The sequence below is a fragment of the Hippocampus guttulatus genome, chromosome 2 (assembly GCF_054856545.1).
Source record: "Hippocampus guttulatus isolate MCC_2025c chromosome 2, RoL_Hgut_1.0, whole genome shotgun sequence".
Lineage (NCBI taxonomy): Eukaryota > Metazoa > Chordata > Actinopteri > Syngnathiformes > Syngnathidae > Hippocampus > Hippocampus guttulatus.
This window is the reverse complement of record NC_141262.1, coordinates 20,276,242-20,300,409: the sequence shown is the minus strand read 5'-3', so window position 1 is coordinate 20,300,409 and position 24,168 is coordinate 20,276,242. Positions and strand designations below refer to the sequence as shown.

General features: G+C 43.2%; 1 protein-coding gene across 11 annotated transcripts in view; it reads right to left on the bottom strand.

The window, feature by feature from the left end:
• dlg3 (discs, large homolog 3 (Drosophila)) overlaps nt 1-24,168 on the bottom strand; it is a 101,242-nt gene that overhangs the window by 40,437 nt on the left and 36,637 nt on the right. For 5 of the 11 annotated variants that reach the window (XM_086101231.1, XM_086101228.1, XM_086101233.1 and 2 more), the window contains 7 exons: nt 13,212-13,265; nt 12,354-12,404; nt 10,795-10,919; nt 9,615-9,784; nt 8,220-8,356; nt 7,333-7,477; nt 683-845 (listed from right to left, as the gene is read on the bottom strand). In XM_086101231.1, coding sequence (XP_085957357.1) covers nt 683-845; nt 7,333-7,477; nt 8,220-8,356; nt 9,615-9,784; nt 10,795-10,919; nt 12,354-12,404; nt 13,212-13,265 — 845 coding nt within the window. The remainder of the gene's footprint in view (nt 1-682; nt 846-7,332; nt 7,478-8,219; nt 8,357-9,614; nt 9,785-10,794; nt 10,920-12,353; nt 12,405-13,211; nt 13,266-24,168) is intronic. The other 6 variants (XM_086101230.1, XM_086101238.1, XM_086101235.1 and 3 more) reach the window with 3 other exon arrangements.

Below are 24,168 nucleotides of genomic sequence, written 5' to 3'. Positions count from 1 at the left end.
GTGATGAAATTTCGTACAGCAGTGGGGTGGGGGGGGGGGGGGACCTTCCTCGTAAAACATTCCACTAGGGCACTGAATTGTCTTTCAGAGTGTAGTAGTACATGGACTTGAAGCTAAAGCAGTAGAAAGAATCTTACTTGCAACATTTTGAGAACATTTTGTTCTCTATGACATTTGAGGGCACAAATAGAACAACAAGGGTGCGCTCATAAAAAGACTAAGTCACATTAATCGAATGACGAGTGCTTTTTTCCCCTCCAATACTGAATGACATTTCTGCACAGTAGTAGTGGTGCCACTTTTGCCCTACTAGCACACAATTTAATAACCAACCTTGCTGTACTAGTAACACTGCAAGGCCCACCTCATAGGCATATGTAATACACTAGTAGTCTCCAGGACACCACGAGTAGCACCAACATTCTCACCTGCAATTTGGCCTTACGAGTAACATGGAGTTGTCCTTCTAGTGTGCCAAAGTTGTCCTACTCGTGTGGCGAAATGTCATACATTAGTGGAAAAAATATAACTAATAGGACAAAGTTGTTCCACTAGTGCACCAGAGTCATTCTACTAATGCGCTTAACTGTCATACTAGTTTAATACAAAGAGCGTACTAGTACATGGACCTTCAACTCGATATCGAGAATGGAGTAAGTGGTTTCCATGGTCTGCAACTTACCTGGTGAAGTCTTCCTCCCCGAGCATGTGGCGGGGGATGGGCGAGTACCTGGACGGGGTGACCTGGGGCGGCGGGTAGGGCGGCTTGGGCTCCATGGCGCCCATGTAGTTGTGGCTCACGTGGTTGTCCACCATGGTGGGGAAGGCTGGAGGGAGGGCCAGGCCAGTAGGGGGGAAAGCAAGAATGATTACACCATACAGGACACAGGAAGTTAGTCAAAAGGAGGAAGAATAGATGAGATTTAAAAAAAGAATAATAATAACTGATGGGACCATCAGTTCTTACTTTTGCTGCCAATTCGAGTTATAACCATTAATGTTCATGGAAAAGTCCACTAGCTTAAGTCTAACACATAATGGAACAGCCAGAGAAAGTGCTCACGGCACTCGTAGTGAGTGAGACAGCAGTACTTTTAAACATCTATTTGGACATGAACTGGAGAAACACATGGAGAAAGAGCATACAGTGGTACCTCTCTCTACTTACAAACATCTCTTCATAAGAAATTTTCAAGTTCCGAAACGCCTCAACAGGAATATATTGCCTCTAGTTACGAAAGAAATTTCAAGATATGAAACGTAAAAATACAGGATGGTCGCTACTCGCAGCTCCGGGTTTCCTGAACGCAACATACTTAAAGCTGCTTTGCCTTTGGCTATTACTGAGCATCATCCTGGTATCCCATTGGCTAAGAGGGACCTATACCGTTTGTGTCTATGTGTGTCTATGCAGCGTCCTCAACATTCGCCCCTTGGGCCATGAAGCGTTCCGGTAGTTTTACGTAAATGTGAATCACCCAGAAAAAGTGTTGACCAGTCGTGCGATCGCTCACTTTGCTGATGTTTGCCTTGGACATTTTTGAAGGATTGTTAAAAGCCGACAAAAGCAGATGCCCTTTGCTCAGTTCTTTACAAAACACCAGGCAAAAACCACTTCTGAGAGAGAACATGAACTAAAGAGGGCAAAAAACTCTATTCTTTGTTTTTTTTACACTTAGCACAACTCTCATTTATTGTGCAATAATCTAATTTGTAACATGTATTTGTTACATATTTTGATGCATTTCTATGCTTTAGAAAATATTTATGTCTGAATTTTGGGGGACTTGGACGGGATTAGGGCATCCATCCATTTTCTGAACTGCTTCATCCTCACAAGGGTCGCGGGGCGTGCTGGAGCCTATCCCAGCCGTCTTCGGGCAGTAGCGGGGGACACCCTGAACCTTAGGGCATTTACATGGAAAATGCTTCTCTACTTTCAAAATTTTCTCATTAAGACATTTCTTCCAGAACCAATTAATTTCGTAAGTAGAGGTACCACTATATAACAGTTACAGGCATATATTTTACATCCTTCAAAAAAAACGACAAATTTTACTGGAGTTTAGCTCTGATTGTCTTCTTCTGTTTTAACATCAGTTTGATTACAGTATCTAGTATGTCTGTTGGTATTATACCGCTCCCTGGTGGCAGAATGAGGCACAATGGCCATTGAGGTGAAGCATGAAATCATAATGCCAAAACTGTTTCATCAAGTTTGCGCACAAAATCTGGGAACAAGTGAACCATGAATTTACAGGAGTTTAATGTCATGTCCAAAAAAACCCAAGTTCTTCTATTCATTTTTAACTTTCCACATGAAGACTCCATATCAGGTCGGCAAAAACAAACAAAACAACAAGAAAACTCATGCACTTTTAAATCCACTTTAAATACTGATCGTGTGAACATGGGTGGCATGGAGGCAAAGGCAAATAAAGTCAGCGTGCTTACGAAATGGCTCGTCGAAGAAGAATTTGGAGACACTTTGCCTCGAGATTGTAGGCTCCCATGCGCAGGTGGGATGTGAGAAACCGGCCACACTCAGTGGGAGGCAGAGAACTAAGCTTGTTGTTGCTGTGGGAAGAAATGCGTATGCGTATGTGTGTGTGTGTGTGTGTGTGTGTGTGTGTGTGTGTGTGTGTGTGTGTGTGTGTGTGTGCGCGCGAGCGTAGTTGTCACGATGTGGGTGTCTCAGGCGTTTTTGGGCAAGAGAGCAGTGATCCTATGCAAGAAATTCATGCAGGTTCATCACTCCTCAAGAAAGAAAGACGGTATTACATTATTTAGAAGAGTTACCTTATTGTGTTATGTAATGTTAGGTTTATGTAAAGTGTATTTGCAGAGAAGTGGGTCATTGTTTGAGGAGGAACAAATTTGGAGCTGGTATTTTTTCACCTCTCAGTTAACATCGTGCCAATAGAGTCTCACTTAATTAGTCCAAAAATGATTATTTGTGACAAATAATGTAGCTTTGTTCATGGTTTTACGCCAGTGTTGTGTATTAACTGGCATAACAGTAAAAAGGCCCTTCCACTTGATGACAGGTGGTAGAAATCTGACATGATTCTAAGTTGACATTCAACATGGAATAGCACATGCAAGTCACGAACAGACCTCCACCAAGGCTGAAAAATCCAAGTTTGAATTGTACTTTTAATAGGAAAAATAGCATTATATAATATATTGTTCTTCATTTAAAAAAAACATATTAATGACATAATTATGGCAAGAACGAAACAGTTTTGGACACATTTTTTGAAGTACTGTACAATACACAGTTATACAGGGACACGATCACAGCTCCTCAGTAAGCCCCAGTTGTGTTAGGTGTTGTTCATGGAGGATAAAGAATATATGCCTGGGAGCACTGTTCCAAAGTGGAACCGCATGTGCTTCACCACTGTTTGTGTTTAAATATCCTCAACATAAAGGTTTGCCCCCTCCGTGAGTCGTCACCTTACCGTGGTGGAGGGGTTTGTGTGTCCCAATGATCCTAGGAGCTAAGTTGTCTGGGGCTTTATGCCCCTGGCAGGGTCACCCATGGCAAACAGGTTCTAGGTGAGGGGCCAGACAAAGCACGGCTCAAAGACCCCTTATGATGACAAAAATATATGGACCAAGGTTTCCCTTGCCCGGACGCGGGTCACCGGGGCCCCCCTCTGGAGCCAGGCCTGGAGGTGGGGCTCGTTGGCAAGCGCCTGGTGGCCGGGCCTACACCCATGGGGCCCGGCCGGGCACAGCCCGAAGAGGCAACGTGGGTCCCCCTTCCCATGGGCTCACCACCCATGAGAGGGGCCAAAGGGGTCGGGTGCAATGTGAGCTGGGCGGCAGCCAAAGGCGGGGACCCTGGCGGTCCGATCCTCGGCTGCAGAAGCTAGCTCTTGGGACATGGAATGTCACCTCTCTGGCAGGGAAGGAGCCCGAGCTGGTGTGTGAGGCAGAGAATTTCCGACTGGATATAGTCGGACTTGCCTCCACACACAGCCTGGGTTCTGGTACCAGTTCTCTCGAGAGGGGTTGGACTCTCTTCCACTCTGGAGTTGCTCACGGTGAGAGGCGCAGAGCAGGTGTGGGCATACTCATTGCCCCCCGGCTCAGTGCCTGTACATTGGGGTTCACACCGGTAGACGAGAGGGTTGCCTCCCTCCGCCTTCGGGTGGGTGGACGGGTCCTGACTGTTGTTTGTGCATATGCACCAAACAGCAGCTCAGCATACCCACCCTTTTTGGAGTCCTTGGAGGGTGTGCTGGAGAGTACTCCTGCTGGGGACTCCCTTGTTCTGCTGGGGGACTTCAATGCTCACGTGGGCAATGACAGTGAGACCTGGAGGGGCGTGATTGGGAGGAACGGCCCCCCCGATCAGAACTCGAGTGGTGTTTTGTTATTGGACTTCTGTGCTCGCCACGGATTGTCCATAACGAACACCTTGTTCAAACATAAGGGTGTCCATATGTGCACCTGGCACCAGGACACCCTAGGCCGCAATTCGATGATCGACTTTGTAGTTGTATCATCGGATTTGCGGCCGCATGTTCTGGACACTCGGGTGAAGAGAGGGGCGGAGCTGTCAACTGATCACCACCTGGTGGTGAGTAGGCTCCGATGGTGGGGGAAGATGCCGGTCCGTCCTGGCAGACCCAAACGTATTGTGAGGGTTTGTTGGGAGCGTCTGGCGGAATCCCCTGTCAGAAGGAGTTTCAACTCCCACCTCCGACAGAGCTTTTCCCATGTTCCGGGGGAGGCGGGGGACATTGAGCCCGAGTGGACCATGTTCCGTGCCTCTATTGTTGAGGCGGCCAATCTGAGTTGTGGCTGTAAGGTGGTTGGTGCCTGTCGTGGCGGCAACCCCCGTACTTGCTGGTGGACACCAGCATTAAGGGATGCCGTCAAGCTGAAGAAGGAGTCCTATCGAGCCTTTATGGCCTGTGGGACCCCAGAGGCAGCTGACGGGTATCGACTGGCCAAGCGGAACGCAGCTTCGGTGGTCGCCGAGGCAAAAACCAGAGCGTGGGAAGAGTTCGGTGAGGCCATGGAAGCCGACTTCTGGACGGCTTCGAGGAAATTCTGGTCCACCATCCGACGTCTCAGGAGGGGGAAGCAGTGCACCACTAACACTGTGTACAGTGGGGATGGGGCGCTGCTGACTTCGACTCGGGACGTTGTGAACCGGTGGGCAGAGTACTTCGAAGACCTCCTCAACTCCACCAACACGCCTTCCTTGGAGGAAGCAGAGCCTGGGGACTCTGAGGTGGGCTCTCCTATCTCTGTGGTTGAAGTCACCGATGTGGTTAAAAAGCTCCTCGGTGGCAAGGCCCCAGGGGTGGATGAGATCCGCCCGGAGTTCCTCAAGGCTCTGGATGTTGTGGGGCTGTCCTGGTTGACACGCCTCTGCAACATCGCGTGGTCAACAGGGAGAGTGCCTCTGGATTGGCAGACCGGGGTGGTAGTCCCTCTTTTTAAAAAGGGGGACCGGAGGGTGTGTTCCAACTACAGAGGGATCACACTCCTCAGCCTCCCTGGTAAGGTCTATTCAGGGGTGCTGGAGAGGAGGGTCCGTCAGGAAGTCGAGCCTCAGATTGAGGAGGAGCAGTGTGGTTTACGTCCCGGCCGTGGAACAGTGGACCAGCTCTACACCCTTAGCAGGGTCCTCGAGGGTATGTGGGAATTCGCCCAACCAGTCTACATGTGTTTTGTGGACTTGGAGAAGGCGTTTGACCGTGTCCCTCGGGGAGTTCTGTGGGGGGGTGCTTCGTGGGTATGGGGTACCGAACCCCCTGATACGGGCGGTTCGGTCACTATACCACCGATGTCAGAGTTTGGTTCGCATTGCCGGCAGTAAGTCGGAATCGTTTCCAGTGGGGGTAGGACTCCGCCAAGGCTGCCCTTTGTCGCCGATTCTGTTCATAACCTTTATGGACAAAATTTCTAGGCGCAGCCGAAGCGTTGAGGGGGTCCGTTTTGGGGGCCTCAGTATTGCATCCCTGCTTTTTGCAGATGATGTGGTGCTGTTGGCTCCTTCAAACAGGGCTCTCCAACTCTCACTGGAGCGTTTCGCAGCCGAGTGTGAAGCGGCTGGGATGAAGATCAGCACCTCCAAATCTGAAACCATGGTCCTCAGTCGGAAAAGGGTGGAGTGCCCCCTCCGGGTCGGGGAGGAGATCTTGCCCCAAGTGGAGGAGTTCAAGTATCTTGGAGTCTTGTTCACGAGTGGGGGCAGGAGGGAGCGGGAGATCGACAGGCGGATCGGTGCAGCGTCTGCTGTGATGCGGACGTTGTATCGGTCTGTCGTGGTGAAGAAGGAGCTGAGCCAAAGGGCGAAGCTCTCAATTTACCGGTCGATCTACGTTCCAACCCTCATCTATGGTCACGAGCTATGGGTCGTGACCGAAAGAACGAGATCCCGGTTACAAGCGGCCGAAATGAGTTTTCTCCGCAGGGTGTCCAGGCTCTCCCTTAGAGATAAGGTGAGAAGCTCGGTCATCCGGGAGGGGCTCAGAGTCGAGCCGCTTCTCCTCCACATCGAGAGGAGCCAGATGAGGTGGCTTGGGCATCTGATTCAGATGCCTCCTGAGCGCCTCCCTGGTGAGGTGTTCCGGGCATGTCCCACCGGGAGGAGACCCCGAGGAAGACCCAGGACACGCTGGAGAGACTATGTCACCCAGCTGGCCTGGGAACGTCTCGGGATCCCCCGGTGAGAGCTGGAAGAAGTAGCTAGGGAGAGGGAAGTCTGGGCTTCCCTGCTAAAGCTGTTGCCCCCGCGACCCGGCCCCGGATAAGCGGTAGATGATGGATGGATGGATGGATAAAGGTTTGTAACACCATGATGCTGTTCATTAGTTCGTCTCTGGCGTTTTCGCATTATGCTAGCAGACTTTAGTAAAGCAGAGTTATGTGGGTTGTTTTCAAAGTTTTGTTTGCAAGTCAATGCGAAAAAAATTTTGATTTGCAGAACGACAGCTTGAATCTTGAAAAAGTCTGTCGCTCAGACTATCTCAGTTTTCCCCCCCCATTGGAATGTACATAGTTCAATGGCCCTGGAAAATGGAGTTCCCAACATTCATTGTGATCCCGCCTCAATATAAAATTGATTGTATAATCAGTAGAATAATTATATACATGGGAAAATGAATTAAATTTGGCATTATTAGGAATGTTTTGGGATGTCTTTCAAAAATCTCAGCTCCCGTTACGATGTGGGCCATTCAATGTTACATTTTATTTATTTTGTAATCAGTGCAATAAAAAGATAAGGAGTCAAGTCTACACACTCTATTATCGTGACTATCCCTAATATGCAGGAAAAGAGAGAAAGAAGAAGTAAATACGTACTGCTGGAATAGTCGGGTGGGGCGTACATGTCATTGAGGTGCACAGGTCCTGGCTTGGCCACCTTGAGGTAAACCATATCGGACGTGTTCTTCAGGGCGGCCACTGCTTCCTCGTGACGCACGTCCTGAAGCACGATGTTGTTCACCTGAACCAAGAACACAAGCTGTGAGAAAACCTCAGGTGGGGTACACACACACACACACACACACACACACACACATGAATAATCTGGACAAATGTGTGCAGTTATCTTTCCCAAAGTCAAAAAATTGGTGAAGATGTAAACAAAAACCCAGCAAAAATGGCGCTTAGGCGTCACACCAGCCAACGCGATCACAGCACGTAGGATGAAGCGAGATTTGGACATATTGCAACCATGTGCAAGAAGCCCACGGGTGGCTGTGTTGGTGTGCGCGTGGTGAGAAGTGCAGTCAAAAGCAGTAGGTCATGTCTGAGTACCTTGAATTACCACTCTATTCGATCCCATGACCAAGCACGAAACCCAATTTACAGGTGTAGCCGATTAATATTGGCCATTGAAAGGAACCGAAAGGCCATAAACACGTTCCAGCCAACGACACGTTCATGCTGTACTGTATGTGCATAAAGATGCTGCAAGATAGTGACAAAGGACAACATTTGACGAAATGAAGCTCCTCCATCACTTCAAAATAGTTCCTTCTGTGTGAGCATCTGGATGCGAGTTGTGGCTTACAGCAGCTCCTTGTGAGTGTTTTCATTTTGCCTTTTTGTGTTTGACCATTTATGCAGTTAAATAAACATCTTTGGCTCTCCTTGCTAGATCGGTACCTTCTTCTTTTTTTTCCACTTGACCCCAAATTTGATTTAAGGTACCGCTGTACAAGAAGTATGAAGGAGGGTCTTACAGCGAGAAGGCGGTCTCCCGTCTGCAACCGTCCGTCCTTTTGGGCGGCTCCCCCTTCGATGATCTTGGTGATGTAGATGCTGTTGTCACCGGGGATGTGCTGATTGCCGATGCCTCCGGCAATGCTGAATCCAAGTCCTGGAAGATTAATGTAAAACAGTGCAACATTTGAGAAATAAAAATACAAAGCACACAAGACCTACAACATCACTTGTTGGGACAAAATCCATTATTCATTATTGCTATTTATGATTACATTAACTTGGGTAGACACTTGATTAGGTACACTGGTCAAGTCAAGATGAGACAGTGGTGCATATCTATGTGCGATCGAATGAGAATAAGGTTGTATTATAAAGGAACGCAAAAGATAAGATAAGATAAGATAAGATATCCTTTATTTGTCCCACACTGGGGAAATTTACAGCCTCCAGCAGCAAGAATGTAGGCAGAAAGAAGAAAGAAGAAAAAACAAACAAACACCGTTCAATTAAGTGCAATATAAATACAAAATGGATAAATCGCAGTGCTATTTACAGTTGTTTTCCACATCATTTAATTATTATTAATATTATTGTTGCTATTTTTTATTCAGCAGCCTGACAGCAGTTGGTAGGAACGAGCGTCGGTATCTCTCCTTCTTGCAGCGCGGGTGTAACAAAACCTGCTTATTGAAAAAAATGCCTTTGAATACAAAATATATTAATGATAATTATTTGAATACACGATTGTCTATTAAGCATTCAGAACAACCACAATTTAGTACACTCATATTATTTCAAGATTAAAGCCAAAATATTCTGCAAATAATGCAGTTTTTCCTACAACCTGCAGAGGGAGCTTCCACTGAAATGAAAAAAAAAGTCAGCCAGAAACCCAAGAAGCATCATTCAGTTTTCTTTTCTCTGAATTATTTCTTCAATTATTATTATCTTTTTTTGCTGTTTTTTTAATGACAACCAATACAAAAACATATTATGTCTATTATTGTTAACGCTTTTATTTGCATCGTTATTTTTTCCAAACACGTGCAAATGGTCACAAACAGTTTTTCGCTTCCTTTACTTGACGGTATCAGGGCAATTAATATATAAAATAAAAAACAACTAAGAATGAAAATGTTCCCTATGGTCAGTAGAGGGCCCTTAAACCTCTTCAACTCAGTCATTCAGATGCTCCATTGGAGTGCAGACTTTTGCAAATTAGGAATGTTACATGAAAATGCTCTTCTTGTCCGAAAATGACTAAATGTCAGTAAACAGCCTATCATGTTATCAGGTTACAGGGTGCATGAAAGGGTCAAGTTTTAAATGACAAAATCAGGCAAAAATGGCTAGCCTTGGGAAATTTCTTGAGATTTGCATTTACACAACTGAAATGGTTATGTGTGCGTTACCTTTGGGCCCTTTGAGCAGGTTAACCTCCAGGACAGTTTCGGGTGGGGCCTGCCTGCGCCTCACCAGCAGGCGCACCACCGGCCCCGCCTCCTTCAGAGCCTCCACCGCCCGGCTGTGAACCACCTCCGACACGTCCACGTCGTTCACGCGGAGCACGCAGTCGTTAACCCTGCGGATGTGTCGTTGTATCATCACTACAAATGCTCTAGCTCAGGGGTGTCAAATTCCTTTTTGTCGTTATGACGGTGAAACCCCAAAAAATGTTGAATCGTCTCATCGCATGTATTACTTGTACACAACGAATTAATGGATTTCTAGTTTTGAAATCAGTCAACTATAATACTGTAGTTTGTTCAATTATTGTTCAAGTGACTGTACACAGGCTAATGAAATCATAGCAAATTCTCAATGTCATTTATTACACGACAATTTGACGTTACGGTACATTTTATTATTATTATTTTTCTTTAGCAAGGATCATGCAAGTTGACACACATGCTTTTCTTTCGGGGGGGGGCACATAAAATGATGTGGCGGGCCAAATCTGGCCCCCGGGCTTTGGGTTTGACACCTGTTCTCTAGCTTTACTTTAGTTTTCAACATTTCTAGGAAAATGCAATGGACCTCCAGGACAAAAACATCGCTGCATGGTGATAACAAAAAATAGTCATTTCATGATACCAATGGTGCAATATGACAGAAAAGTGGTAATTCTACAAGAAAAATTGAGTAACATTTGAAAAAGTAGATAAAAAATTTTCAGAGTATTTTAGTGTGAAATTTATTGAGAAGTGAGAAAGCATTTTACTCGAAAGTTTTATTTATTATTTTACTAGAAAAAAAGGTAACTTTTTGCAAACTCAGAATTGCACAATAACGAAAAGTCATCCAAAAAAAATTATGACAACAGTTAACTAAATTTACAATATACAAAAAAAGTAGTAGCGTGTTAACAAAATTGCATTTTTACAGTGGAAAAATATTTTTATGACAAGGTTACAATACTGTAGTGATTTTACAATAACAGCTGTAATATTAGAATGAAGAAATATTAGTTGGATGAAAATAAAGTTACAACAACATTTTCAGATAATGGAAGTTAGAAGTCAAAATTTAAGAAAAATGAAGTTGTAGTATGAGTATACAGTATTATACAGTATGAGTCTAAGTCATCTTTACCCGAGCCTTCCGTCCATGGCGGCCGCTCCTCCCGGAATAATCTTGGTGATGAAGATCCCGGGATCGTCGGGAATGTGCGGATTATCAATGCCTCCCGCTATACTGAAGCCCAGGCCCGAGTTCCCCTGAACAAGTAGGAGACTAATGTTGCAATATTATCCCAAAACATTTTTTTCCAGTAATGAAAACAATATAAGGAATAAAATCCTAATTTTAGGGGTGGATTGTGTACCGTATTTTCACGACCATTCGGCGCACCGTATGGTTGGGCGCAGTCTCATTAATGGGTGCTATTTCTGTATTTTACACATAGACAAAACGCACTGTATTATTGGGCGCAGTTTTAAAGTGGTAAAACATACGCCATCTTAAACATACGGCATGCATGCGCGTACGCTAAAAACACGTTAGCTTGAAGCATACGGTAGCATGCCAAGACATACAGATACATGCTAAAAACACATTTTTAAAAAGGCAACGGAAGCAAAACTGAGTTCCGTTGTATTTTATTTAGCCATCGTACAATGTACTCACGTTTTCCGATCAATCATCACCCAGAAATCCATCAAAGTCCTCATCCTCTGTATCAGAATTGAACAATTGTGCAAGTACCGGTAATCCATCAAAAACGCTGTGTTCCCTCTCGTTGTCAGAGTCACTCTCATTGCCATGTGGCTCCACAGAAATGATGCCGGCTTTGCCAAAAACTCGAACAACAGTGCAAGCAGACACGTTCGTCCAAGCAGCCACAATCCATTCGCAAATTGTGGCGTAACTCGCCCGGCGCTGCCTCTCACTCTTTGTAAAGTTGCCATCATCCATTGTTCCCATGCCGTTCGCAACTTTACTTTGAACGCCCGGTCGCAACTTTACTTTGAACGAAGTTCTTTAGTCAAGCCTCCGGGAATAACGGCAAGCTCAGAGTTCATTTGCTTGACTTGGTTTTTCACCGCTGCTGTGAGATGGGCACGCATGCCAAAAGCATAACCGATGGCTTGAAGTTTGAACTGAGCTTCGTAGGCGTGTCTCTTTGTAGAATTTATTTTCGGGGGTTCTTAGAAACCAAAACCGAAGTTGTTTTGCAACAATGCACATAGCCACACTCTATACAGGTGTTGGTACCTGCTTGGCGCGTCCCTTTAGCGTCCACTTACACGCCCACCCTTCACTCATTGGCGGACTTCTTCGCCGCATGCCTGTCCTCACTCACGTCTGCCTTTTCTCTTTCTCTCTCCATATATGTATATATACACGCCCACCCTTCACTGATTGGCCGACTTCTTTGCCGCATGCCTGTCCACAGTCACTTCCGCCTTTTCTCTATATAAACAGCGTGTCGGCTGTCAGTCAGGTTTTGGAACTCAGCGCATACACAAGACGCTCCGCATCATAAGGCGTCCTGTCCATTTTGGAGAAAATTTAAGACTTTTAATGGCGCCTTATAGTCGTGAAAATACGGTACTTTTTCAAAATGAAAACACGTTACGTTATACTGCTTCCAATGTTGAGTGAATGCCACGATCTACTGCCGTATACTTGGACAAGTAGCATTTCCTTACCCTCTCCAAGATGATCTCCTCATACTTGTACATGCCATCGCTGCCGTTCACCTGTAACACAAGAGAAAACAATAGCTGCTGAGCAAGGCTGGCTGGCTTGCATTTGATCAAAACGCACACGTGGATCTCTTGGTCAAATCAAAATAGGAAACTCATTAGTCATTCTCAACCCCAGTAAACTGCAGGAATATTAGCTGTTCATCACAGGGGATAAAGAATATATCCCTGTGAGTATTGTTATCTTGCCTGTTTGATCAAATATCACAGGCCTAATGATTTATAACTACCACAAAATCAATGCTAGTTTCGTTAGCTCAGCCGTGGAGTTTATATTGGCCTTTTTTGGTTGTTAGCAAAGCCAAGCTGCAATCCCCTTGGCTTCATGTTTTGTTTGTTTGTAAACTTCAACTGGAAAATACATGATGAAAATGCATTTTTTTGGGGGGTTTTTTGCTCACAAGTCTGAGCAAACAAAATCATCCAAACTCGGAAATCAGGTTACTCGTCTCTCAAGGCAGCACGGGACACCAAAATGTTGGTGCGAAATCCTCAAATTTTCAAAACTAACAGAATTATGAACACACGATGGATTGTTTGATTTCACATCAACACTCAAATAAAATCCGATTTTGAGTTTATTCTAGCTGTTGGTCATGACAATAAATGTGCAATGTGGCATCCTGGCAAAACAAAAGGCTGGGTCAAAGGTCAAATGGATAATGGATGTGCATGTCCACATGGCAAACATCTATACACACACACACACACACACACACACACACACACACACACGGGGGAAACAGAGGGTGTGGGAGAAGAGGAGGGTGGGGGGGCAACAGAGAGGGAGGAGATACTTACATAAGGGCCTGCATCTAGTGAGTCTGCGTTGACAATGATGGGGGGAGGGTTGGCCTGTGAATATGAAGAGATACACATTATCTCAGCAGATGACGGCGGATGCACACGCACATACATTATCACATGGGAGTCAAATTGAGGCCGAGAAGGTGCGAGGGGTTGAAAATGACCACAGGTGCCCAGACACCATCACACCATCAATGAAAGAACACACACATGCACACGCACACACACACACACACACACACACACACACACACACACACAAATTTAACCCTGGGGTAAAATAAGAACAAAAAAAGCAACAAAGAACTCTAGTTAAAATTTTACAATTTGGAATATTTTTAATCAAATAACTGGATAATTGAAGACTCAGTAAAATCTTATACATATCAGTTTTACAAAACATAATAAACAACTTTATATCTTAAAGTTACAGTTTTTAATTGAATGTACTGTAAATAATAACTGTTTAATTAGTTTGTTATACATGAAACAAAAACATAATTTAATAAACAATGTTAGTATTTTAAAAAAATTATTAAATGTAATCAAACATTCCTAAATGTTTGGTTTATTTATTTTAAACAACAGAAATATTAGTAAATTGAATCATTTTACATATTTATTCAAGATTTATGTTGATAAACAAATTTAAAATGATAAATTTCCTTAATTTTTTTTAAGTAAAAAAGTTGACAGTGTGACAAAATGTGTTTACTTCTTCTGAATAATTGAAATGCAAATGTAGGCAGAATAAAAACAAAATCAAATCATCATTATCAAATATGTTGAAAATAATGTGATCATAACAGAATAAAAAATGTTCATTCGTACAAGTAATACATATACATTTTTTAAAATATTTATTAATTAAATTAATTAATCTGAGTAAAATTCACACTTTCTTTTTATATACCAGTAATATTTTTTTTATAATTGACTTGACTCCTAATATTCTTACAAAAAAAGTCATCACTATGGATTGAAGATGATGATGATGATGACTATGATGATGATGATGGTTTTTCTTTCAGCAAGCTTCCTTTCAGACCAATGTAATACAATAGAATGGAGCAGGTTCAACTTCTGTTCCAGTTTTACTGTGTGGAATTTGCATATTCTCCCCGTGTCTGCATGGGTTTTCTCCGGGTACTCCAATTTCCTCACACATTCCAAAAACATGCATGACAGGCTAATGAAATACTTTAAAATTGTCCCAAAGTGTAATCGTGAGCGTGAATGGTTGTTCGTCTGCGGATGCCCTGCAATTGGCTGGCAACCAGTTCAGGGTGTGCCCTGCCTACACCCGCGACCTTCGTGCCCCACTTCCAATGTCAACATGTGATTCAAATTGAACACACTTCACGATGCAATATCACAAGACAAAAGTAGCCCTTTGCATCATTGAAAGTCAAAATATTATAAAGTCATAGTACATGGCAAGTGTACTATGACTTTAGATGTTAAAATGAGTTCAAAGACATGAAACGAGAAAAAAGCACAATTTTACAAGAATAAAGATGAAATATTAATTGATCAAAAAATCTAAAGACTAAATGTTTCTCTTCCTGAGAAAGAACTACTGCACACAAATTGTATGCCTCCTGTTTTAAACAAACAAAAGAAACATACAAAATGACACCAGTTGCATTATGGAATTTAGAGTCAAGAAAGCAACTGGTGTTGGTTAACCCAGAAACTCATCTTTAAGGCACAAAAATTAATCCAGCAGTGGTATAAAATCGCTGTTTTATACTTTGTAAAAAGCCAATCGCCATCTGACATAACAAGCAAACAAACAAAACAAAAATCACAACATAATCTTAGGACAAGTAATCTCAACATGCGTTTCTTTAATATTGAGCAAACAAGTCAAGTACTTGGGATTAGACCGGATTAGCGCCCTTCACCCGCCTCAGTTCCTAGAACGGTCATCCATTTATATCTGCGGGCCGCATCAAGGGAGACGAACACAGGAGAAACACAAAATCTTAGCACACATTTTTGGCCGTCTGTGCTCTAGTAAAGCCATTGAGGGCCAAATGGCAATTTACAGCATCTGGATAATCCTTTAATGGGAAGTAGGTTAAGGATTACAGAGGTCAAGTCGATGGCATTTCACAGATTGATGGCAATCCAGGTTGCACATGCTCAAGGGCTACAACACACACTCCTCAGGCTGGAGACATTGATCCAAACACCTCCAAATCATTGTAGTTTTTTTCTTTGAGAGTATGGATTATTGGGGATACATTCCAGAAACACCACAAAGGGGACAAACTGCCATATAGAGACCATATGAAAACCTTTTTAATACCACCATTCCCTCCACACGCTTTAAAAATGTTAAAAAAATTTTTTCAAACCCACTTTTGAAAATGTTTCCCAGCCCGTTTCACTCTCCTGCTGTCAAGAAATGAGAGACTGACACACAAATTCAACAATGTCTATTTGAGCACCAAAACGTTCAACCAAAACCATACTGGATAATCACAAAAATATGCAAGTTTCATGCTAACATAAAATGTAAAACACCATGGACACGCTAACGAAAATTAGCATAGTTGTTACGCTAATTATAAAGGTTGAAACAACTGCTACGTTAACACACAGAGTACCAGAAAATACAAATGAGGATACAACAAGTCATAATCAAACACCATATATGAAGCATCAAACTGTTCAACCGAAAACCTTCAATTAAGCAAGCCCGCGAGCTAATATATCATGCAAAACATCTAAACCTTCAAACAACTTCACAAAATAACAAGTGTTTACTGTACAATGATTAAAAAAAACAAACAAACACATGAACAATAAACTAATTATACTAAATATTTAGCGTTTTTTAAGAAATGCTTTACGAAGTCAGTGGCCACGTATCGCATAGATTGTTTCACGATGAACTCTACCTAGCAACAGCATTACCAGGGACAAAAAAAAGAAGAAAAAAAAGAAAAATAAATTCAATTGTAGTGTGTTGCTATGACAAACGATTTGAGTTAGCTGTGTGTTTATTTTAAATGACTATTTTCTATTATGAAAAAATTATGACAGAATATCGATCGTCACTACCTGCTATAAAACAGAGGTTGGTCTGGGCAATACAATGTTAAAGATGACAAAATGCTTCAATCCAGTAGCATGCAAGCCGTTGTATAGATACACTCAAGGCAGGCATGAACCAAATTGTATATCCCGTAAGTAACTTCACAAGCATCAAAAGCAGACAGTGGCAAGAAGGAAATACACAATTTATGTGTGTCAAATGCGTGGTTGACTACGGAGACGGCGACGCCACCCACAGACGCGAATGCAGGGCACAAGCTTCATCCCAATTGTTAAATAATCAATGTGTCGCCCTGGCAACCGCTGCCTGCACACATCATTGGCCAGCAGGCCTATTTTGCAGCATCCCCTGCTGCAACTCACCGCTCGCAGCACATCTTTGCGCCTGCCTGCGTTTCCTCCTCACACAGATGCTCCAACACATTCGTAGCCGAAAAGCTTTATTTCACAAAACCCTTACATCCATACCATTTATTCATTCATTTTCCGATCCGCTTTATCCTCACAAGGGTCGCGGGGGGTGCTGGAGCCTATCCCAGCTGTCTTCGGGCAGTAGGCGGGGGACACCCTGAACCGGATGCCAACCAATCGCAGGGCACACAGAAACAAACAACCATCCGCGCTCACACTCACACCTAGGGACAATTTTTGAGCGTTCAATCAGCCTGCCATGCATGTTTTTACGATGTGGGAGGAAACCGGCGTACCCGGAGAAAACCCACGCAGGCCCGGGGAGAACTCCACACAGGGAGGCAGGAGCTAGGATTGAACTCTGTGCCTCTGCACTGTGAAGTCGACGCGCTAACCACTCGACCACCGGGCCGCCCTACATCCATACCAACATTCATTATTTTTAACATGATGCCATTCACATTTCTAAATAGTTACGTTGATTCAACAGAAGGGTGGCACGGTAGTCGACTGAATAGCACTCACAGTCGGCCTCACAACGGTCCGTACCTACTTGGGATTTCTACGGGTACTCCGGTTTCCTCCCACATTCCAAAAACGGCAAGTTCATGTAACACTCAAAATTGTCCCTCGGTGTGACTGTGAGTGTGAATGGTTGTTATCTAGAAATTTCCCAAAATAGACCTGTTCATTGAGCCTGCACCTTATAATGCGGTACGCTTTGCAGTCCAAAAAACATGGTATGCTATTTTTCACATTCCCAATTTCAATGCGTTTTTATGCCATCCATATTTCCTGTGACACGATTCATAAATCAATGTAGACATTTTCCATGTTGACTTTCTCCTACCAATAAGTTATTCAAGCCCTTCCTACTTCAAAGTGTTCAGCTCATTCAGAGCACGTTCCGGCCAAATTTTTCCTTCATCTTCATTTCCCATGACAGTACCAAATCTATGCATCCTTCCTGGATGACCAAACTGCAATGCATGCCAAGTGGGCATTCGGGATTCCAAAACTGCAGGCTAGCTCGTAAGAAGTTGTTCCCACTCCTTTAACACTTGATAAAGGAAGTAACAGCAGTATTACACACACCACCTTTCGCTGTGATGCGGTGCACTTTTACACCACAATAAACAGAAACATTGTGTAAAATTCATACCGTAAGGCCACATTGTTCATTAACCCTCTGCTGGTTCGTCACGCATACAGCACTGAAGGGCTCAAGCTTGGAGCCCCTCAAAATGGCAGCTCAGTCTCCAGTGTTGCCAAACATGACAGTCGGACCCCTGCAGATGATGCAACCGACGCTGAAGGAAGGGCCACGTGGCCAGAAAGTCACAGCTAATGGCGGATGAGTCAACTAGAAGTGTAGCAGCATGTTATGTGATCCAAATACAGCCCAAAGCCATAATGATGGACAGCAATTTGAAATCCAACATTTTCCAAGGAAAACAAAACCTGTGAGGTTGCACCACACAAGAACAAATTTCACAAGGTTTCACAATTTGTACAATACGGCCTTGCTTTACAACCTTCTCCAATGTAGTAGGAAAGTCATACTGTAATTTCGGTACTTGAATCAAAAACACTTCTCAGCCAAAAACGTTAAGTCAGGTCGTTGATGTAAAGTTCTCACTTTTGAGTCCCATCAAGTTGTCATGTCTGCTTTTATTTTGTAGTAATTGATTCTTTTCCTTCCTGCCTTAATGTCTCCTCATCAGTCTGACTATCTCTACCATCCCATTTGAATCGTGCTTTTTCATTGTTTTCTATGTTAATATCCAATGACCATTCCAGACCGAATTGCGATACAGAGACCATATACAAAAAACAAAAATAAAAAAAGGGAGCTTTCTGTATAACATCATTTTCAGGAAGCATTGCATAAACGTTGCATGGTATATTTCAGCAACAAAATGTTCAACTGAACCGTACCAAAACAAAAGTCCACTAAAGCTAACATCTCAAGTAGATCCCAGCACATTTGCGGATCGGAAATCGTGAATTTGCTTATTTTCTGATTTTTAGGGAAGCATATTACCTACTTTCCAGGAGAGCCCCCTACTCATAATTAATTAATAAATTTATATTTATCTTAACTCATTCCCCACTCCAAAAAACAAGGCGGATGTAGGAATAGTTGTTGCGATTGTTTATTGTCGATGGTATGGTCTGTTGTATTACTGGTATTTTATGCTAAATGTTCTGTAAAGAACTTCGTTACAGCTGCAGCTGTTGTGAAAGTGCTATTCGGACGTATTGTACTGTATTCTACAATTTATATTTGTTCCTGACTTTCATGTCCTCTATAATGAGCTTCAAGAAACTGTGGATTTTCACTATTTTTAGGTTGGGCTGGGTATACCGTATTTTCCGCACTAAAAGGCGCACCTGAAAGTCTTCCATTTTCTTAAAAGCTCACAGCACGCCTTAAAATCCGATGTGCCTTGTGTATGGTGATTACAGTAATACTTCGACCCCAAAATGGCTCCTTGCTCAAGACATGCTGACAACGCAGAATTCTAACTTGAGGCGATCGATTACACAGTTGAACACGGAAATAGAGCAGCGGCAAGAGAGTTCAACGTTAACGAGTCAATCTTGGGTTGCTGTTGGGTAAGTGAACCGTGTCGCTGCTTTATCATTAAATATGTTTTACTGACATCTGATCATTCTGTTGGCATTTCCTTGAGCGTAGCTCCATCTAGTGGAGGCATTGTAGATTGCGTCTTATATTGCAGTGCGCCCAATGTATGAAAAAAATTACAAAATAGGCCATTCATTGAAGTTGCGCCTCATAATCCAGTGCACCTTTTAGTGTAAAATACGGTAGGGAATATACATAACTATAATGTGAAATGCAGTAGATGGGCTACAGGGAATTAGCATTGATGTTACGGTAACATCAAACCTGTAAAACAACTGATACATAAACACACAGAAGCAACCCATACACCAAAAGAGAATAAAAACACTAAATATTTCAACAGCAGAGCGCCATTGACAAGCTAAAGCTAAAGACACGTTAATTATAAACCTTAAAGCAAGCGCTGCTTTACTTCAAGCAGAGCGCACAACCTTACTTAAAGCCATACTGTATACTCTCTCTGCTCTGAAACAACCAGTATTACTAGATCTTAGAAGGGGACCTTCTCTGCATCTTCTTTTTAGACTGGTGGTGCGCGGTGATATTTATTTCTACAGTAAAATACAGTACGCACCTTCGATCAATAAAGGTTGGGAAACACTGATATATGACAGGATGCAGTCGGCGGTGCTTGCTCACTTCCCCTGGCTGTCATTGGCACGTTGCACGCCACGCTGCAATACAATCAATAGCGACTCAATTGCCAATCGACATCTCATTCACGACGTGGCGTGGAGGGGGTGTGCTGCAGAAGGGACTGGGAACTGGGGGGAGGGGTGGAGAAGGCCTTGCGACAGGATGGGTGAACAACGTTGCGTCAGCTGTCAAGAACAAAAGGTGCACTAATGAGCTGATACGCCGAGAATCTCTTACCATAAAGGTCACCTGCTCACTTCACCGTCCCTGCCGCCTCAACATGTGCGCAAATCAGCCATTTATTTATTCCAATAAGCAGCCGCGCTGAAATTAATTACTACGCCCATAAAACTGCTCCATTAAAGCGTTAAAGTTCTCCGATAGGGTGGCCGTGATTGAGCATCGTGACTGTGACTGTCGGCCCCTCATTGAGCGACCCTCCCCCCACACCCCCCACCCCTAAACCCCTACCTTGTCTTCCCCAACACAACACACAGACAAGAGAGTAATTAATTAATAGTCCGTCACAGCTGTTGGCAAGCCGCCCTCATCTTCATGCGGCGCTGCAAACGCACCCTGTGGCTTACTGGATGGCAAATGTCACCTTCAAGGGAAAGAGGGAAAGAGGGGAAAAAAGAAAAGGGAACGAGCCCAAAAATATCCAATTGTACTAAGTGTGAAAAGTACCGTAGTATTTTTCTCTGTTTTCATCTCTCTATGCCAGTGACATATAGTGTCAGAAAAAAACAAATACATCTCTTCCACTAGATGGCAGAAGGCACAATTAACCCATGTATCAATTCATACGGCAGAATAGTAGCTTTGTGTTTAACTAAACAGTCCTAGATTTCTTAGTCAGCACAAAATCAGCATATTTGTGATTTGGAATGACACCTCAAAGTAATTTGTGCTCCCCCAAGAAGATTTATTATTGTCTATAGATGCGACAAGATGATGGCAAACCACTATATTTCCATTAGACATTTCTATGGTCTGACTGAATGAAGCTCCCCTCCAACTTAAACATCCCTTTGGAAAGGGCACAAAAAAAATTCAAGGTGAGTTTTCCAATGAAAAGATGGGGATATGTTTCACCCAAAAAAACATGAATTTGTCAATAGTGAACAAAAGGAAAACGTTGAGGCAGACATGTTAACTGCTTGTGCACCGTGCCGTCATGTCCTTGCTGAACATATCCAAATCGTGCGCCCATACGGTACAAGGCTACTGATCAATCCGTGTTGTACGTTCTCACTACTTTTGGATGGATTCATTTGATGAAGTATGAGGGGAAAAAAAATCAACATGGTATGGGGGGGGGGGGGGGGGGGGGATAGAGTCAAAATATCTTCCAAGGACTCTTGCAAATCAGACGGAGTCATTCTTCACAGTCAGTCCCTTTCGATCATTGCCGTCTGATGAGATATTCCACTGAGCACATGCACAGCTTGGATTCGGCTGATTACATAATTGGACATTTTAATGGCGAATATTAATCCGCAACGGCCCATATTGGGTTTTATAAGCGGGCTGATCGAGATCTGCGAGCTCTCTGCTCGCGGTGCAGTGACAATGAAGCTCTTGAAATACAAGAGGCCCACTACTGTGATTTGTAATGTTGTTCAGCATGGATCTGCCAGCACGTTTGACCACATAGAGCGGATGAAATGCGGCCCGACTTCTCTCACAAACCTTTGTTGTGAGTGATTGACTTGCTTAATCCAAGTCATAATTTGACTCGATTTGCTTAAAATCTAGTAGGGACTCACTTGACTTCCTTGATTTTTGCCATTTAAATGTGTGTTAGAGGAATCTATGAGCAAAATTGTATCATGTTTAAAGTTTCATTTAATCTGGACACATCTAAACGTTCGAGTGCATATCCAGCACCCCCAAATTCCTGTGCACAAAGCCAGAGGGCTGTTGAAGTCCACAATTAGCACGTCAATACAGGTGGGCGATCATGGGGGAGAGGGCGAAACTCGGTCACAAAAGGGGAATGAATAATTCGGGAACAGCGGTTGAACAACAAAAGACGAGTTGAGAACACCCGTCGCGCCCAGACGACATTGGCCATCCGCAAAGTCTACAACATGCTAATTCGATGTAGACCAGCCAGAAAAGGCGCCAATGTACTGGTGGTTCAATGTTTAACACAGGTAACCCATCACTACCGAGGGGCCGGACCGTGGGTGCGGTATGCAAATATCGGGGGCAGTGTTTTCCTTGTATGTTACAATAAAAGCCTGAATTGGCGGGAAGGGAGCTCGAGTGTGATCGCGGAGCAACTAACCGTCGTTCGCTCTCAGAGATCCGCTTCCGCCGATATTGAAGACAATTTTCCTGTGTGCCGAGTCATTTCTTTAACTTTGTCCGAGAAAATCTCTGACAATGTGCTTACAACTTGAAGCTGTTCGACTCGATGCTTCCATATGATTTGAATGTATGTGACTGAAGCCATCCTCCGGACACCTCGCTTATTTCACAGCTGTTCAATAAAAATAAAATTTAAAAAAAGTATCCTATCAATGTAACTATGTGCCTCGGGCCCAGTGAGCTGGACAACTCGCAGCCAAATTGTCTGTCAGTCAAGCACACGTTCATCCAAAATCTCTTTTGACAGGGAGCCTGTGATGTCACTGCAGCCTATGTCAGAAGCTCAACTTCAGGAAAACAACACCGCTCACCGGTAATTCATCTGGAGGGGTCAGTAGAATATTTTCTCTCTACCGGTGGAGTATGATGATATTTTATTGTAAAATAAACCATCACCAATTTTAAAGATAGAACCTCAATAATATCGCTTGTACTGAGATCCTTCTTGATGTACGTACAGTATTGAGTTGAAAGCAGAGGATAAAAAGGCAATAACCCCTCAAAAGCCATGTCCAGACAGAGACTACCATGGGTGTAATCATGCATGGTATTAAACCGAGATTGCTTCTATTTTGAAACCCAAACAACAGAGTTGAGAACCTTGACACAATGATAAGACAGTGAACCGTGGCTAGATCAGGGTTCGTTCGTTGTCTTTGTCACTGAAATATTGCAGTTTTTTTTAAATCAGCACTTTGTACACACCGATGGTTGTTTTAAAGAGCTCTATAAATACAGTTGAGTTGAGTTGAGAATTTTTTGTTAGCCTGTCTATCACGGTTCACGTGTTAGTATTTAGCTAGTAGTAGATTTACAAATCTCTTCAGTTTGAGTGAATAATTTGTGTTTGAATATAGGATTCAATTGGGGCAGGACAATATGGCTGAAATTATCACAACCATGAAAACATCAAATAAATGCCTTTTAAAACAAGATGAGTATTTGATATTTATATTTTGTCAACCATTGGAATGAATATCTTTTCTCATCTCGCGTGCACATTTAAATATGAACATGTCAAACACATCATTTCCAAATATGTGAAATATGCGTATACATTAATTATTTTGTAAAGATAGAAGCCCGATTAAATTTGAGGTTGTCAGAAGTTGCAACATGAAGCAAATCTGTTCCCGAGTCCATTCATGTTGATATGCTGTACTGTATACAAATGTCAAACTAGCATTTGTGCGAAACAATAAGTGTCAGGCACATTTCAAAATGAAAATGCAACACTGTGTGTTAGGGAATGCTCACATACATTTTTACCACAAGCTTCTCTTTTTCATCCACTGGTACATATGATTTTTTTAATATGGTTAAATATTATTTTTAAACTGTATTTTTATGGCCTGGGGGGGGCATGGTGTTCAGCTGCATCCCGCTCACTCAAAACCCTGAAATATAAAAGCTTGTCGTATGTGCATTGTGATGGGGTGTAATTTATGACACATTGTGCAACTGAATCCAAATTTTGTAATCACTGCAATGTGGTTGTTGAAGCTCGGCCATTCATGCAGTAGCAAGACGGTTTGATGTCAAAATGTGCCATGATAGGTTGAGAGGCCGAAGGTGGATCTCAGCACTCTTCCCAGCTTTCTGCTTCTTTTATACAGACTTTATATGGATGAAAGGCAGATGAGATGCGACATAGTCAGCCCATCGCGATACATATTGATAGTGAACTATTTGGAGGACGATGTGACCGTCTACCATTTGTTGACAATGACAGAGAAACAACAGATGACAAGGAACTTTTTAAAAACTAATATATGTAAGTGTGTTTAAAGCGTGTGTGAGTCACAGCATATG